The following is a 20,037-nucleotide window of genomic DNA, read 5'->3' on the forward strand; positions in this document are numbered from 1 at the left end:
CTGACATTCATAAGTGTAAGTTTGACTTAATTTAATAAATGAGTTTTTTTCTAACTGAAGTGTGTAACTAGGAGTGAATATAATACAAAATATACGATTTGATATATAAGGCGAAAAAAGTACACAAAAATACAAATTATACAAAAATTATTAAATTTATTGGTTGGACATATTTTAAGGATGTTTCAGATATTATTTAGATATAGTTTCTATATTATATTATTTTCTGTTTTCCTATTATGAAGAATGGTCCACTTTTCTTCCGATGAGACAGATTTTACAACGACGATTAGCTTTGTCACAGACAGGTTGTCCAATCATTGGCAGATTTTCTTAACAGGTTTTCAGTTGTATTATTATTGTGGCCGGCCCCGATCCATTTTAATACACGCCTTCAAAACTACATTGTAAATAAAAATTTGGAATGTAGGTCGAAGTAGCAATCCAATAATATTAATTAAGCAATTATATGGTGTTTATAAATACACCACTAGTGGAGTTTTATGGAAAAGGAGGACAAACGAGCGTACGGGTCACCTGGTGTTAAGTGATCACCGCCGCCCACATTCTCTTGCAACACCAGAGGAATAACAGGAGCGTTGCCGGCCTTTAAGGAAGGTTTACGCGTTCAGCTTTGTAACTCACTAACGTTACTTGGTTATGTTATTGTGACAGGCTTCGTCATCATTCCTATACTCATCATCTGTTGTGGTTTTCTTAAATATAACCATATTTTTTTTACTTTTAACTTGTTCGTGTAATTCAATACTTTGAATAGTCTATTTTGTTGCCCTGTCCTCTTGTTAATATTTGATTTAAATCTATATTTAAGCACTTTTGCGTTTTGTCCGGACATATATACAGACAAACGGAAAACATACAATAATTCTATAAAGATCTTTTCTAGATTTTGTATTGTTTGTAGAAGACATAGCAAGTATTCTTTAAAAATGTTCAACGTACAGTTTTGACTCTGGTACGATTTATTATATGTATAGATTTCACTAATTAAACAATAAAAAGAAAGTGTCACAATCAGAATAAAACTGGATTATTTTGTGGATTGTGTTTCCTGCAAAACTATCATGAATAATTAAAGTTACAACTAATTATTTGTCATCCCAAAAAAAACACGATTGATGAAATACCGGAAGATGTTACTGAAGTAGAAAATTCTGTTGCCATTTTTGTTAGTTTTTGATATTTCATTTCACCGGCGAAGCTACTTTAAAGCAACATGTTCATAATATTCGACTCATCATATTCACGTCGCTTTTCATTTTTTTTTAAATTACGATACAAACACATCTAGGCCGCGGCCCAACATCATTCACTGTGATCAAACACCGCGACATCTCAAGGCGACGATGTCTCATATTCAATGAAAAATTATACACTTTTTAAATAGAGATAGTGAAGTCATGTGTCTATGAATTTTATTTTATTCATTAATGACTGGGAATTGAGATGTTGCGATACGGCGTGCGTTCACTATTCTACTGCATCCTAAATTCACTTGATTTTTGTGTTTGCACCGATATATCTATAAAATACTTTCATCTATGTGCCCGCCACGCGGACGTCGTCGGAATTGAAGCTATAAAGCTGCAAAAATTCTATTCCTACATCTTGCTGGCTGTTAATATGTGTTTTGCCGGTACGCCCGAGACATACATTCGGTCCGGGATTATCATTTGTCGGGCATTCATTGCCGTCAAAGTGCCGGCTACTCAATAAAGAGATTTTATGGTGCGAAGTTGATTGGAGACCGATAGCGTGGGACACGAAGTCATATTCAGTTTTAATCATTGGAACATTAAACATAATATTACATACATGCCAAAATAACTGTATTAGAACGGGGAATAAGAGGCATCAGCAAATATATTGAAAAATTTGGTGTACATAAGAACACATGTTTTAGAAAATGTCTTATTTAATTTTAAAAAAACTTGTCATAAATATGTGTATTATGTCTTTTTTATTTCATAGTGTTTATATAGTACGGACAATCTTATCTCAAGTATTGAAAATATATAATGAACATGATAACTTTATTTCCAGGATCGTTCCAGCAATCTCTCCGTACCAGCACGATGGGAGGACAGGAATCTGAGGAACTATCTCAACAGTCCCAAAGTTGGTAAGTCATAGTACCTTCTCAGACTTCAGACAAGCAAAGGACTAATCTTTCAAATAATTCGGTATCATACTAGCTGACAATAACAGTAGATTAAAATATTTTTATTAATTTTGCGTGCTGCTTGGTTTCATTTAAATTTAGTCAAGAAGACCAAAAATTTGAATGTAAGCCGAACCAGTGGGAGGCTCCTTTGCACAGGATGCCGGCTAGTTTATGGGTACCATAACGGCTCCTATTTCTGCCGTGAAGTAGTAATGTGTAAACATTACTGTGTTTCGGTCTGAAGGGCGCCATAGCTAGTGAAATTACTGGGCAATTGAGACTTAACATCTTATGTCTCAAGGTGACGAGCGCAATTGTAGAGCCGCTTAGAATTTTTGAGTTTCTCATTAATCCTGAGCGGCACAGCATTGTAACAGGCAGAGCGTATCAATTACCATCAGCTGAACGTCCTGCTCGTCTCGTCCCTTATTTTCATAAAAAAAAACAGAGAAACAGTAGTATAGTAATCAAATAATCTCTTATTTCATAATATAAATAACAAAAATCAGAAGTGGGATCGTAATATTGAACATGTTTATAATGCTAGTAATAAAAGGCAATAAAACCTCACAAGCATCACTTCAAACCTGAGCTGCATATTACAAATATATTATTTTAATATACATATACACAGTTCTCCTTGATAAATTATGATTATTTTATAGCAATAACAATGAGAGTAGAATATTGTATATTTTATTAAACAGAGCGCAAAAAAATAATGCTGGGAGAGTTTCGTAAGCGTAGTAGTATCTAGTATATTAGAAATGACATCAAAAAGAATTCTTGAGGAATCACATATTAGAAAATAAATGCATTTTATGCCTTTTAAATAATAATTTATTGTTTCGTCTACATTGTCGCATGTTTTATTATAATTGAGTTGTTCAATTTTCCAGAGAAAGCGAGTCGATGGATTGGCGGTATATATGACTACGGAGCTAAGTCGTGGAAATGGGGAGGTGAGCTTCGCCTGATGCGGTACCAGTCCTTCTCCAAGATGAAGAAACTCACGCCAGAGGAGCTGCAGTGGCACTGTATAGCCATGTCTCCCGAACTTCTGTACAGGTAAACCGATACACTTTCTCTCAAGTTAAAAGTATTTTTGAAGTTATACTTCTTTAGGCGCGTTATGAAAAAATGATGAGAGTGAAATTTTAACATTCGCGCGCATCACTGTAACACAAAAGTAGCATGTTAAGGTTTATTCGTCCATTATTAGGACAGGCAAAGGGTTCAAACTCATACAGCCGTATTCATTATATATTAATTAATTGTCAAAGCCATATATAACTTATATAAAATGATCTCGCTTTCCTGGCAGAGACTGAACTCATATTTCTTTATAGTGAACAATAACCTTTGGTCTATTTATACATTAAATTTGTAACATATGTCTATGTTTATATTTAAAAGTAGAGAAAAATAACCCAATTGGGAAGAATAGAATAAAAATATATTTATGTGCCATAGAGATACAGATGCTTAAGTTGTTGTTGTAAATTTTAAAATGTTTTAAATTTGCTCAGCCTACTTAAGGCTGCTATCCCAAGAAATCGCCAAAATAGCGCATAATCGAAACCTTTTCTTGATGCATTTTATAAAGCTTATATTTTTACAAAAAATAATTATATATCTACAGAAACTGAAAAGGAAATTCATTTTTTTTTAACATTTAAATTTATTATAGACATTGCGAAAAAATCACCATCATACCCCTAACATTTACAGTTGGAGCCATGCTAATCATTCAATCCAGATTAAAATTGTACGAAAATTCATTAATTGTACACCAATACTATTTAACGTGACCTAGTTTTGTTAGTTTTGTAAAGAAAATTGTGAGTGCTTCAATTTCAATTCACTTCAATACTAATAAATTAAAAGTGCTTCTAATTCTGAATTAAAACTGTGGTGATCTTGTGCGAATGGTAACCTAGCTCCGCTCATTTCCTCAAGGCCATTGGTTCGGTCCCCAGCCTTAACATCTTCATATATATAAATTACGTGACACGTTGTTTGTCCGCGATGAACTCCTAAACTAATGAACGGATTTTAATGTGGATTACTTCATGGAGTTCAATTTAGTCCAACTTGAGAGATAGGATAGTTTTTGTTTCGATTTGTGGCCCATAATTACTTTTATTTTCAATATTTGCTTTGTATAGACATATTTTGTATGAGAAAATTTATTGACGCACGGTTTGACAGATCCGCTGTGAAACAATTTCATCATAACAACAGGGAGCATATTTCACGAAACAACTCTTGATGTTCAAAAACGTTCTATTGATTTTAAATGAAAATATATGAGAAATTCATAAAAATCTGTATTTTATTGATTATGTACAGAACAACGTCTGTCGGGTCAGCCAGTAATACTATATAATTTTAGTTGGCCTGCGCAGAACCAGACAAGAACCATGCATCATTATCCTCTATTATAATCTACTATGCTAAAGTAAACCTTCTTTGTCAAAGAAACTTAATATATTTCTTTAATTTGTGCTTAGTTAGTCCTAGTACAGTGTCTGGTATTTTATTATATTTATTGAAGGAGCCATTTACCCTAGCTAACTTCTGTAATCCTTAATACTGACTACCCATTGATTTTGACGACCCATATAGCAGAATGGTTAGTGACCCTGACTACTAAGCTAGAGGTCCCGGGTTCGAATACCGGTAGGTGCAATCATTTATATGATGAATATGGATGTTTGTTTTCGAGTCATGGATGTTTATATGTATGTTTAAGTAAGTATATTGTATTAAATATATCGTTGTATTGTACCCATAGTACAGGCTATGCCTAGTTTGGGGCAAGATAATTTGTATAAAAGTGTCTCAATATTATTATAAATATCATTATGTATTACTGGATTTCGTGATATGCCACTTATCTGATTCTTGTTTACTTACATGGATAAAATGAACATAAAAAATGATTTAATTTAATTTGCTAATTTATAATTCGCAGTATTCTTAAAAAAGGGTCCAATGTTTTTACATGCCGTATTTATAAATATATATAATATCTCATTGCCTCCTCTTTGCAACCTTTAAAATTTTTACATTTAAAAATCTGATTTAAATACAGATTAAACAAACCATTGGATGACCAATATTACCGGAAATAATGTCGTTAAAAAATTAATAGTTGTCGTAATGAGAGTTTGATGAAGGTTGTTGGAGTGCGGCCAAACGATCACGGTACTGGAATGTTTTCAATTAAAACATTACGTACAATAGTGATACACATATTTTAATATTATTTGATATCACCGGATATAAATACCCAATAGAATTTTATATTTACTACCGAACTGAAATCAAAGTACAGGTAGACCAGTTCACCGAATCAAATAGATCATAGGAATTAAATTTCGTGCATAAAATATACGGTTTTTGAAAGTTTTAGTACTTGTATTATTGTAGTATCACGCTTTAACGAAACAAGACAGGCTCTGGATCAAATAGGTACCTACCTACAAATTGTCAAATTTGACATGAACGCTTGATTCGCCTGATCTTCAGCAAACTGTTACGGTTGACAAGTATCTCTGCAATTGTAGTCATGTAGAAGGGGTTGGTAATTTAAATAAAAATTGTTATATCTGTATTTTAAAGTTTCCACTTAGAATTACAATAATCTCAGACAATCACAATTAGAGCAGAGTTTCTCCTTACAATTCACAATAAGTAATGCAAAATCGAACTTAGTGATCTAGCTTATATAGAGCACGACCTTCTACCGTGATGATGCTACCAACTGCTGTAGTGCCAACTAACTTAGACGTATCAAGTTAACTAAAGATCTGAATATTATATGCTTTTATAGTTCTAATCATAGTGATAATTATATAATATAACATTAATAACACAGTAATGAGTAACAGTAGTTAAATAAATTTAATTATTAATGAGGATATCAGCTTATGGCAGTTCATGACGTTGGTAGCGCTTGTAGCATAAGTCGTCAACTATAATCAATGTAATAATATTGCTGACAATTATGAACCAAATATAGTTCTCTTGTTTTGCGAACTAAGTCGCTAATACCACGACATCTTTTCCATGTTCAATGCATTTCTGGTTATCAATCTGCGATTTCTTCGAAGATCGTACTAAATTAGATAATTTTTATTTTCTAAATTATTTTAAAAAAAATATATAATACTAGCTGACCTGACAGACGTCGTTCTGTTCATAATAAATAAAATATTGTCTTTTCTGAATTTGTAACTAATATTGCATAATATCAAGAATTATTTCGTAAAATATGCTCCCTGTTGTTTTAATGCAATTGTTTAACAGTAGAACTATCAAACCGTGCGTCAATAAATTCTCTTATAGAAAATATGTCCATAAAAAACAAATATTTGAAATAATAATAATGGGTCCCAAATCGATATAAAAACTTGTCTTGTCTCTCAAGTTGGACTAAACTGCCCCATTACAATCCGTTCATTAGTTTAGGAGTTCACTAAAAACAAACATCAAGACACTGCATTTATATATTAAGATGAATGAATGACAAACAAAAGATTTTTAATATTCACGTGTCTATTATCCAAAAGCAGACATTATCTCTTATATATAAGAGATTTCCACTTATATATTCTTATATATAAGTCACTCATCACGATATCTCTGCAACCATTAGAGCTAAAGACTTGAAATTTGGTAGGAATATTCTTTTCACCGAGTAGAGGTCAGCTAAGCGATTTTACGAAATTCCAAGTTTTTTTTTATTATGAACAGAATAACGTCTGTCGGGTCAGCTAGTACTATTGAATTATTTGGTAAACATCCTAGTAGGGCTAGAAGCAAGTGAGATAAATGTTCGGTTGGGCTTGCAGTTGTGAGTCATACGAACAATGTTCAATCTAGGACGATATTTGATGAATGTACGTGGAAGTGTCGGGTCAATCAAATGTCAGGCTTTCGTGTCAGCCCTCAATTGTGTTAATGTATAACAGATGTGCTTGCTATTGTCATACAGCTTCAATTATGAATGACATACTCTTATTGCGAATATTATGACCAGACTTATGCGTATAGGCAAACATAGCGTACGAGAGAGAGAACAAGTGAGAAAAGTTTAGCTAATATATTGTTACTGTAACCGATTTTGATTGAGAAGTCGTAAACAGTCCAGCGTAATGCTGGACTGGATTATTATTTATTACTTGTAAAGATTTTTACAAAAGTGATGACACTGAAATGGAAATTTGTTTTCCGACTTGTTTTCAATTTAAGTCAAAATAAATGACGTCAAAGTAATCTTGCATATTAAATTCACCATATAAATAAACTATTCATCAAATAATCTAGTGGATCTGTCCCACATCATTAAATCTCTACATGTCCAAATTTCGCAGTCGTGTTAAATTAGCATACTCAATACCTCTGTGTAATGTTAATGGAGTCGGTACTTTGAGTGCCACTCGTGTGGTCCTTGCAATGTGACGCGTACCTTTCTAATGACCGTTCAGTAGACGTGACAGACATCACAATTAATTGATAATGTATTTCTCGCAATTAATTGGAGACATGCCGACACATTCCATCATGGATGTCTCCAGATTTTTTATGATTTAGTGATATGGATAAGGGGACTTGACTGTCGAGCCCTGGAATTTATAGACCAATCAATGGTAGATATTAATTGTCGCATGAACTCTAAAAACAATCAAAATAAGAAGGTAATAGAAATATAAACAATTTCTGGAATTAATTATTATGCAAATTAAATTTGTAACCAAAATCTGTGAACTATGATGCGGGGCTCGAACCTCTCGGGTTTAATCCGAGCGTTCTTACCTAATTGCAAATTTCGGTATACATTGTTTAACTTATAGATGGTGCCACAACCTAAGAGTTGAAGTTTTATTTGTATAGGTAATAGACATGTTATAAATTAAAATTACTTGCGGGACGACTGTCGCCTACGTGACTATATAATTACATACATAACATTGCTGCGTAGTCTTGCAACTTCCAAGATATTGAGGGACTTGTGTAGCAATGGTGCGCAAAATTATGGCAATACGAATAAATTAAGAATAGCATTGTGTAAAATAATTGCCATATATTTTAGTTAAAAAAGGCAAGTTTGTCAAAAAAATTACTATAATTTTTATTGTTATGCTTGCAGAATATGGAAAAGTTTTCGCTTTAGTTAGATATACTTAAATTTACCATACCTACCATACATACCACACCACACCTATTCTTCCACTTTGGCCGTTGTGATTACACTACTAGGTGGCTGTCTTAAGTGTTATAAGTAGTTATAATTACTAAAGGAATTTTAATTTCTAACATTTCTTTTACGATATCCCATTGAATTATTTGTTGCAGATGGACGCCTCGGAGTTGTTTCGAACCACGCCAATATATATGTCAAACGAAATTAGAGAAAGTTCCAAAGTCCAAGTTGAAAGAAGTCCGTCTTCGATATCAGACAATGGGCAAAATTAACGAGATAACAGCGCCATCTGTGAGCACAGAAGTAGACGACCCGAGGAATAACGAAGTGACCAGCAACCCGGTAGCCAATCCGAAGTCGTACGACCTCCGTCCCAGCCCTCTGCGTAGAGTCAAGCGTCCTCATCGCAATGAGACAAGATCCTATGGCGTGAAACCTAGCGAGTTGAGGAGAAGATCGCGTCCAACCGTAGAAAGAAGATTGAAGAAGCCATTCCCAGGGTTTGTATGCTTGTGTTCTTAATCAAATAATTTTATATTGTCCGTTCCCTAGCAGGTTGTCTATATTTAAGACCAAAATATAATAAATACCGTCGGTAATACACAGGATAGTTCCGTTGCCTTTCATCCGTGAAGTGCGAGTTCATTCATCCGCCTCTACCTGCCAATCTTACAGTGAAGGAAAACTTCGTGAGATAACCTTACACACCTGCGAAGAAATTCATAATGTATGAAGTTGACGAACTGCTTGTACTAGGGTTTTGTCACACAAAATGGACACATAGTTCTACGTCGAATTGTGGAAAATAGCCCTAAAATACAAGTCAAATGCCACTAGCATTTTTCAAGGCTTGTATTTGGACTGGAAACTCCAGTAAAATTGTGATACTTTTCAATTTGAATGCTGAAGTTAGCATGATGATAACTGATCACTTGCTCGCCTGTAAATCAACGCCAGAGGCCATGCAGTGCGAGTGGTTTTTGAGTTGGTAAAAAACTTTTAGTCTACGTTTTTTCTTTCCTAATGTAAAATATAACGTTTTGACTTGATAACACAACAATGCTTATAACAATATTTTAATAAATATACGCATTTTCGCGTTGGATAGATAGGCTGATCCGTTGACAGAAATAGCTGCCAGCGCTTGGGTTTCCCCATATACAGTACTTTTTACGTACTCCGCGCCTCTCGGTCTCACAGGCCAAGTGTCTGAACACCAAAAGTTACACAGGTGTAAGAGTCACTGAGACCGACATATTTGAAACGTCTGCTGTCTTAGGCAGTCGAAGCAACGGGCCCAACACCCACTGAAGACCTGCATTTTTTTATAACAGTAAGGGATGAGACGAGCAGGACGTTCAGCTGATACGCCCTGTCCATTTCAATGCAGTGCCGCTCAGGATTTTTGAGAAACCCTTTGAAAAAATTCTGAGTGGCACTACAATTGCACTCGTCACCTTGAGACTTTAGATGTTAAGTCTCATTTGCCAAGTAATTTCAATATCTACGGCGCCCTTCAGACCGAAACACAGTAATGCCAACACTGATGTGTTAGCAGCAGCAGTGATCTGCTTCACGGCAGAAATAGGTGCCGTATTGGTATCCATAACCTAGCCGGCATCCTGTGCAAAGGAGCCTACCACTGGTAGGATATGAGAAGGAGCCAGAGTGTCAACGCCAGCGCACTTATTATTTATATTTGCTTGGGCTTTCAATGTTTAAAATGTTCACTTTATCATTTCTAGGTATCGTTGGAATAGGCGCGATCCTGAAGGCTCCTACAGATACAACGTTGAATTACTCAACTCGGGCCGGACAGGTCTGAGCCCTCAACAGGTCAAATACCATCTCTCCCGAGTGAAGCGTATTCGTAACAAACAGTTGGCGAGACGTCGCCGGCTCCGGGAGAACGAGGACTGGCTGGTGAACGACCCACCGGCTATTGTCCAGACCCACGTCAGGACCTACACTGTAGACAATAACATCAGTGCCCTCCATCCAAAGACGATAGTCGAAGAGTTCGATATGATGGCACCGCCGGCTCCTATGGTATTGCCGAGACCGGCGCGAAATATCTGGTAGCGACAGATCTTTTCTAGAAGCTTCCTGATCGTTCCGCACTCACTTCGCGGCTCCAGTGTTTTATATACTCGCTAATTTCTTCTTGTAATTTGTTAGTCGTAGGATTTTGAATATTATAAATTAGATGGCCCAGAGAACTTATTGAAGATAAATACAAAGAATTAAATATTTTAAATTCAAGTACGGGATATTTGACAAACACGTACCATACATATATTTTAGTCAATAATTAAAGTCTTAAATGTTTAATAGCCAATTCAAAGCAGTGCAGTCCATGTGAATGATTCCATTCAAACTTTCTAACTTATAATATTAGTTTTAAGTCTTTTGCTAAGTCTCACAAGACTTCTTTATGCTTAATTACTTCCAATATTTAAGTAAGTGTAAGTACCTGAAATACACTATAATATTACAGTTACCGTTGTGTCAACATTGCTTAATGGATAATATTGTGATGGTATTAAAACGAAGTATTGTGGGTTCCTTAGTTCTTCTTCTCTCTCTATGCTAGAGTAGATAGAACAACGACTGTTGAATGTGTGCTAATACTACTCGTATAAATATTACTTGCAAGTTTATTATAAGTACATCGATTATTGTTTAAAACGACTCTTCTCGACGTTCTCCGACATTGTATTCAACTTAGATTAAAGATTGGTCTCCACTGCGCTCCAACTAGAAACCACAGGCGTAGTCGCAAAGTGCGGCAACTAATACTTCGCCTAAGTGGGCGTACTCGAGCCAGTCTCGAACAATGTATCCCGTTGACGTGCCACATGTTCTGTTAGACTTTGCTAATAATTGATACTAAAATGCCAGGTTGCGTAGTAAAACTTTTTAAAAAGAAATAAGAAAGACACTAGAATCACACATCATCAGTAAGTATCTTGTATTTTATTAATTTCAATTTAAAATAACACGAAACGTACGTTACAAAATTTGAAAGATGCCATTGAGTGTCAAGATGCCACGCACACAAGCATCTAATAGTTGCCGTAATAAAAAGCTATGTGTTCTTAGGTAGTGTGGTATCTAGATTTAGCGCAGCATAGACCAATCCTTAATCAACGTATTCTAATTATAAAATAATTAAATTGTGTGAACTAAGTCTTAGGATGGAATGACGATAGTTTATTGTAACGTAATAAATATTTGCCACCTAGTTAATGTATCCATATTTGTGTTAAGTATAATATATCCTGTTGCGCATTTCTTCGTTGGCAACACTATGTAGTGTAACAACCTAGTCAATAAGATAACTGCTAATGAAAAGTAATACATCGCTGCTTACTAACAATAATAAGTATTGCAGTTAAGCTAAAAGGAGCATTGCACTGCATTACTATTTTTATTTGTATATTTCCATGCAATTGATTTCGGTTTGATTAACTTATGAAAGACAATGGTTGCATAATATAGATATTGCGGGCAATACTCCTTGATATAACTTTATAGGGTCGATTTTCGAAAGACTAAAATACTCTTTGTAATATTCTTCGTTGTCTAATATTATTCAATAATTGTTAGTTTATTCCAACTACACAAATAAAGAGATGGAAGTTTATTGAAACCCTGTTGTTACAGAAGGTACAAGGAAACTTTGAATAATTTTTGTCATTAATTGAAGGCATTGTAAATTAACGGGAAAACGAAAGGTTTTTATGATTGTATTTAGTCTGAATACGAAGATCAGGATTCTCAACGAGATACGACCCTATATTATGTAAAGTATGACGTTAAAATATTATTTTTGAACTAACTTTCCCTTAGCTTAGTATAAGGCTTTTTTTTTTAGTTTTAGCATGAAATTGAGTCGTACATTATATTGGCATTTCTAAAATATAGTTATTACTTAGCATTGTATCCTTAATACTAAACGTTCCAATTTATCTACTTATAAATAATTGTAATATAGTGCCAATATAGTTCTTGCATTTATATTTATCATTACGAATATTCGATTACCTAATGCACTTTAGGCTTAAATGTACGGAGCACGCGAAACAATTGAGTGAAGCCATTTTAAGAATTTTTTGAACGAGAATGATTTGTAGAATTCTCTCAGTTTATCAATAATGTTAAAGTGATTGATATCATTATTATGAATGACCAATAGAACACATTAAAATCAGCAATATGTCAAAACATTCACCCGCAAGATTCTTCCTTCTTGGTTTTTAACCGTAGATCAATACTTTGTTAATTAAGATATAAATCTCAGTTTACTGTTTTCTATATTTTTATTTTTGTTACTGCTTTACCACGCAAAATAGGCGCTCTGAAGTTGTCGAGTTGCGGATAGTAGCCCGTGATAACTTATTACTTACTGCTATGACCACAGTTTCCAAATTTTTTTACGATTGGTTACGTTGATGTAGCCTATATACCAAGATTTACGAAAGATACTTCATTGTTGGCTCAGTGAAAGAACGCTCGGAGGGAACCCGAAAGGTCGTGGGTTCGAGTCCCGCATCGTTCGTAAATTTTGGTTATAAATTTAATTTGATTGGTTGAGTCAAAACAAAGAGCAGGAAATAGTCGAGAATGAAACCCTGATTATTGAGATTTTTACTTTTAATTTTTAGTTGGAGCCGCAGTTGTCCTTATAGCATTAGCGCGACATAAATATTAATTTATAATTGTTAAATCTGACTCGTAGTTTATTTTTTTTTCCCTCATACATTTGCCACAATTGAATTCTTCAGGTTTAATAGTTTTTCACACTGACCTCTATAAATACCACTGGGCAGGCTGTTACATATGTTTAACAGCCAATTCCATGCGCCTATTTGAAGCGCCACTCGCGAGCGTCCAGAGAACTAATTTTGACGTATAATAGAAATGGCTGCGTTCGTGCGACGTTCCTTACGTACAATACTCTGAAGTATTTTTGCATTTTGAATTAATTTCGTTCGTTTTCCATGTTATGTATACTTCAAGAATCAACGTTTTAAAGTATACATTTTTTTTCGTAAATACTTTCCCACCATGTAATATCGATGTTTGCTGAGGTTGTCATCACTAGTTTTAGTACTGCAGACTCTCACTACATGGCCAACTGCGCCAAAATGGCGAATATCACACAGGCACAAAAGCACTTTGACAGCCGCCAGTCCAGTGGTATATAGTAGAGGCCAGTGGTTATTTATATATAATGGCTTTACTGGTTGTTTTCACGTGGCATCTATCACAATATTCTAATAATAAGTGTACCTTTACACTGGCTTATAAGAATTTCATGGTTCTGATCTGAATTAACATATTTTATTCTTCGTGTAATTCTTTCATAATTTTTAAGTTAAATATAAAAATGCTGTTTGTGCTGTAAGATACTCTCATTAACGTTTTGTAAATTAAACTAAAAATAAACTAAATATGAAGAATGTGCCTTGAACATAAAATATATGTTTGATAGAATTTGTTCGAGAATTATTTTCTGAATGATGAGCCTAGTCTTCAGTTTCAGAGTATTATTAAATAATATTCCCATCGTTATTATTTATAATAATATAACCCTCTAATTTATTTTCAGTATCTACATGATTATGTGACGAACGTGTGACACTTAACAGAGTGTGAACTATGATTTGATTTGTATTACAATATTTCATAATTATAGTTTATTTCTATTGAATAAATGTATTCTTCTTAATTTTTATTTTCATTGATCTTTTGGTCTAAGTTGGTGTGTGAGTTTCTTAACATAATATATTAATCAAAAAGGCGACCCCAGGTTTTAATCTAGATTAAATCTAGCTTAAATCTAGATCTAGAATAAAACTCCCCAGGTTTGTGCTAGCACAAACCTGGGGAGTTTTGACTCCGTATTTCAGGCAGAAATAATTCTTGAATGCGAGGAATTTAATATCCAAAAAGGCTACTTCAACCAAGAAAATAACTTACACTGACAATCAGGCAGCATTGTTGGCTTTAGACGAAGACTTGACGGCGTCAAAAATTGCAAGTCAAAGACTTCCTTACCTACAAACATACCTTAAATAAACCCCAAGGTCAAATGGATAAATAGATAAATAAATAAAAAAAAATATCTCTTTATATTAACCACGGCGTGTGTTTATCTACGACGGAAGAATTGAATGATTCTCATATGGATCCTAGGGCATGCCGGAATCATAGGCATTGAAATGGCCGATGAGCTCGCGACAGCTGGAGCAAAAGCTTTCCAATACAGTCCGGAACCTATTTATGGACTGCTCAAGAACGCCATTCGTCACAACCTGAGGAACCAATACAAGAAGAATCTCCATATACTCTGTGATCGCTCACTAATGCATAATGCATAACACCATCCTTGGTAACTACACCCTGCTCTAAGGTGCTGTTTGTAATACTCGCGTTAAAAAGATGCTGTGGTTCATAAATGCGGCTGGGTTTGACGAAAAGCTATAAGTATGAATGGCGAACACAATAGTTCAAATCTGGACGCGGTGTTATCAGGACTCATTAGTACTTAATAAATAGCCAACCTCTCAAAAAAAAATCAAAACGGCAACTTCTATTAATCTTTGATGAAATGAATGAAATGCAATCCTAATCTAAATCTCAATAACGACGAGAGGGAGGTTGTGAATGCTCATGCATTTCAACGCAGCCTAAGTCTGCGTTGGTTATGTGGGACTCACGTAAAACCTGAGTGCCTACCCACTAAACACCACGTGAGGATGGCTTTGGGCAAGTGCCCTCTAAGCCTTCATCGAAGGCGACCTTCTCTTGGGGAGAGGGAGGCACAAGCAGCACTCCCTATGGAGTATCTGCTGGGATACAATGCAATCCTTTTATGTTTTTAAGAAGATAAATAGGATAATATTATAACATCGTCAGCAAATGTATGAGTATTATGATTGCTTTTCCGTATAACGCCACCTAGCGTCGAGTAGCAGAAATAGAGTTAACAGGCGATTCATTCATTTTAAATGTTCCCTACTAATAATATTAATGTGAATATAAGTTTGTTTGGTATGCTTTCACGCCTAAACCACTGAAGCGATTTTGATGAAATTTATTACAGACATAGAAAATAGCTTGGGAAAGGTAATATGCTACCTTTTATCCCGAATCAAAGGCTTGGTGGGGTTGAAATAGGTGGTGGAATTTTGGCATTTTCGAAGATAATGACACTTTTAAATATTTTTTCTAGCGTTTTTACAATTAAGTTTATACACTCGTTTAGTTGTTATATATTTGTATCAATTATTAGCATGTAGTGTTAATCTTATGACATTATTCAGCTTCAAAAGAGCTTAGGTTACCTTATACGAAATACACTACTACACTCACGCTGGCATTTTGTTCTATAACTGCACTACTTAAATTAGAACTAGTGTTGACCTATAGAACCAAGTAAAAAACTATTTCATAACAATCCATATATTATATTTCAGAAGATTTCGTTACCTACTTAACATAACTTTAATTAGTACTTTTTATTTATAAATTATGATAAAAAAATTGTTTGATATTCGGAACAGCTTGAGATTTAATGAGAAGAAGAGGCAAGACACACATTGCCACTTTTGTAAATCAATATCAATAAATTAACGACTTTAGTGTGCATTTGCATGTGGCATCTTATATCCAAAGTATTGGACCGATTGTAATGCAGTTTCTATATTTGAAAGTTGATATGACTTAGTTCGATCAATGATTCATAATTTGGTTTTTTTATTCTTTATTTTTTTTGGGGGCTTAGTCAATAATGACTATGTCACCCTTAATTACCTCACACAATATATAAAAAAACAGAGAGCCACATATAACCAAAAAATTACAAACACATTATTAACACATCTTAACGAGCGATCACGCGGTCCTTGATAGTGGAGTGGCTAATAAGCTATAACACATACCCACATTGTAATTATTTTTAAGGAGCCCGGGCCGCTCTGAAACGTTCCGTTCACATTCCATCATCGCTACAGTCTGTTCAATTTTGTGTTAGCGATCTTTTCATTAAAAATTTAAATTTATTTGATGGAATGTGCCCGGAACGAAGTCTTAACATTGTTACGATATCCGTCCTTTTAACTTTGGATTCTGTAAACCATGGACATCGAGGGAGCTGACTGACTGGAGCTTTCTGTAAAGAAATAATAAAGTAATGTAACAACTATTAAATGTAAAATGTAAGGACGTTGAAAGCATTGAAGAGTATGCGTCGCGAATTTGTTTGTGGCTAGAGTTATGTGAAAATAGCATAGACCGTCTCATCTAGTTTGTATTGTAATATTGTGATTACATTTTTTATGAAAATAAGGTACGAGACGAGCAGGACGTTCAGCTGATGGTAATTGATACGCCCTAGCCATTACAATGCAGTGCCGCTCAGGATTCTTGAAAAACCCAAAAATTCTGAGTGGCACTACAATTGCGCTCGTCACCTTGAGACATAAGATGTTAAGTCTCATTTGCCCAGTAATTTCACTAGCTACGGCGCACTTCAGACCGAAACACAGTAATGTTTATACATTACTGTTTCACGGCAGAAATAGGCGCCGTTGTGGTACCCATAATCTAACCGGCATTCTGTGCAAACGAGCCTCCCACATTAAATACCACAAGAGTATTAAGTACCACAAGAGATTACATTAAATATAAAATCAGAAATATAATAATGTTATCTGCAAATTTCAATAGAGCCTGGTTTATGGTAGGAGTTCGTTGAACCGCGATCAAGAGCGAACACGCAAAATAAGATTCTTCGATACCGTTGCCATGGTAACGGCGTGTAAACAGAACCCACTTACCTTACATTATACGGTGACGGGTGATCGAACACAAAGCTCACTTGATGATTGGTGATCGCCATAGAATAAAACTAACGCCATGCAACTTAAATGAGCAATTAGCAATTTTGTTTGAACAAGCTACTAATAGACCAGTGTCAAAAATTTTTAAAAAATGAAAGTAAAAATAAATTACAGGCGTCGATCTGAGGTCAGGAAGTGGAAAAGGGAGGGTGTTAAAGGGAACAAAACGGTCCATCTCGATTTCTGCTTGAAAAAAACTGATTTTTTGACGGGTGAATTCTCGATTGAAGATAAGGGTTATTTTTCAATATTTGAGTCAAAATAAGGTGGAAAAATAAATATTTCAATTCAAACAAATTGCAGTGTATTTGGGACATAAAAAGGAAACTTTTCACTAGATTTCGTGAAAATATTTTTTTTTAAAAGATTAAAATTAAAAGCCAAAAGCTACTTGGATTTTGAAATTTTTCACATAAAGTTAGAGGTTTCACATAAATAATGAGGCTTAAAATGAAGAATGTAAAAAAACATAATTTTGACTTTTTTCCATAGAACTTGCAGTTTTGTCGGAAATCGAGGTAGACCGTTTTTTATCTTAAAACAGCCCTCCCTTTTCCACTTCTTACTTTATTTATTTTTCCTTTCACATTTCTCTTCCTTTTCCTATGGGCTTCATCCTACTATTATTTTTTTCACTTTTTATCATTTTCATCAAAGGCACTGTATAAAGTACCAATCGAGTAATGTTTATTTCTTTTTGTACACATTATGTGATAGCCTGTGTGACTATACTAAGATCAAACCTTACCATTTATTCGTTGGTTGTTCGATACGAACAATTGAAAGGCATCCACCATCGCATTCAATTCGTCACTTTCTGCCGTGTTACTGTTCATTGTCAGGGTTCATTCTTCAAGTTCCTTTTTCCTCTTCGGAATCAGTTAAACCAAAACCCACGGTGTATTCATTAGCTGCATCTTCTCCAAACACGGTATTGATATTAGTTCCACGTCAAAATTTGTTTTCAAATATTACTTCTATTTTTATTTATCCATATTTACCGCATCAAAAAACAATTGAAAGTCAAACAATCCAATTTTCTGCATTTGAAATCTCGATTGTTTCAGACTAATTTTCAAAAACTTTCAGACTAAAATCCCGCATCACAGCGGTTTATTTTAATAATAGCAACTATAAACTGAAGCCCCTATTATTTCTGATATATTACACACAATAGGTATTTTATGGATGAAGTTTATTAAAGACCGGATGATACCACGGAATACAGCTAGTGACACCAATGAAAGTTAATAATAATTAAAATAAAATATTATATAGCGCGATGCTCCATTAATCCAGTGTGTTAAATAACAAATACGCTAGAGTAATATAGTCTACACAAACAAGGCAATTACTGGTAATTAGTCTGACAAACTGTAGCAAGGTGAACACTTCAGCTACATGGAGTGCATTCTATGACGTGCTACATTTATTTAAAGAGCAGTTTTATTTATATATTGTTGCCCATTTTATTATACCCAGGTCCATCCTATCTTAGATAGTGCACGTGGATGATGGCGTAACTCCTTTTGTGCTTTCTTGTATATGTCGCAGGTATATTAACATAGCCGTGCGATATTATAGCCTGACGACCTGTATAGCCGAGAGGTTAGCGATCCTACCTACTAAGCTAGAGGTTCCGGGTTCGAATCCCGGTAGGTGCAAGCGTTTCTATGATGAATATGGATGTTTGTTTCCGAGTCATGGATGTTTAAATGTATTTATGTATGTTTATAAGAATTTATGTATGTTTAAGTAAGTATATTGTATTAAATATATCATTGTCTTGTAACCCATAACACAGGCTATATATGCTTAACTTGGGGCAAGATAATTTGTGTAAAAAGTGTGTCAAAGTGTGTCAATATATATTACAATTTCACTGGTGATATATTTTTTTTTTAAAAAGAGTACAATAAAAACTAAAGCCTAAGATGCACCACAGAAACCTGTGTAGGTTTATGCGTGGTGCATCACTTCGCTCACAACTACTGTACTTAAGAAGTATTTATATCAATATTTTATTTTTATGCATAAGAAGGTATACTGTTAAATAAAAAAACATAAAAAAATACCTAATACACATAAATATTGAGAACAGTTAACACCAGCCATTACAACCCCTTTTTTTCTTAGTGTACTTACTTTTCTTACTTACTTTATTGGTTTTAGTGACATTTTAATGTCACGGGTACACTATAGTGATATTATAATAAATATATAAAATCAAAATCACTTTATTCATGTCGGTCACGGATATGACACTTGTGAACGTTAAAAGTTTTCTTTTCTTTTTATATCCACCGCCTTTGAGGGTTGAGCTTTAATAAGAAGAAGAAGTGGCAAGAAACTCATTGCCACTCTTTTAAATCAACATTTACAGCTTCATCTTTTTATAAATCATTTCAGTTACAATATATGTAAAGTGAAGCAACAAAAATACTCAAACGTCATATATTCAACGCCTTACACGAGTTAGTCAAAAAAATAAATAAATGTAAATTAATACTTAAAAACAAGAGCTATTGAGTAAAGTAGATGCATCAATCCACACACACCGTAAATAAATAAATAAAGGTATTTTACGACCGTTTTATTTGCAAAATTAATAATAATAACGTTTAATTTTAAAACAAATTATAATCCACGCGATAGTGTCATGCATAAACAGATCAAATTCAGTACATTCGGTTTAGATATCAGTTATAATCTCGCGTGCAGATAGCTAACTA

At 34.3% G+C, this 20,037-nt stretch overlaps 1 protein-coding gene across 3 annotated transcripts in view; it reads left to right on the forward strand.

The window, feature by feature from the left end:
- The window catches only part of LOC126972993 (uncharacterized), a 179,754-nt gene extending 165,624 nt beyond the window's left edge, over nt 1–14,130 (forward strand). For all 3 annotated transcript variants that reach the window (XM_050820113.1, XM_050820115.1, XM_050820114.1), the window contains 4 exons: nt 2,065–2,143; nt 3,085–3,253; nt 8,549–8,896; nt 10,142–14,130. In XM_050820113.1, coding sequence (XP_050676070.1) covers nt 2,065–2,143; nt 3,085–3,253; nt 8,549–8,896; nt 10,142–10,478 — 933 coding nt within the window. In that variant the 3' untranslated portion in view covers nt 10,479–14,130. The remainder of the gene's footprint in view (nt 1–2,064; nt 2,144–3,084; nt 3,254–8,548; nt 8,897–10,141) is intronic.
- Nucleotides 14,131–20,037: the final 5,907 nt, after the last annotated feature.

Source organism: Leptidea sinapis, chromosome 28 (assembly GCF_905404315.1).
Source record: "Leptidea sinapis chromosome 28, ilLepSina1.1, whole genome shotgun sequence".
Taxonomy (NCBI): Eukaryota; Metazoa; Arthropoda; class Insecta; order Lepidoptera; family Pieridae; genus Leptidea; species Leptidea sinapis.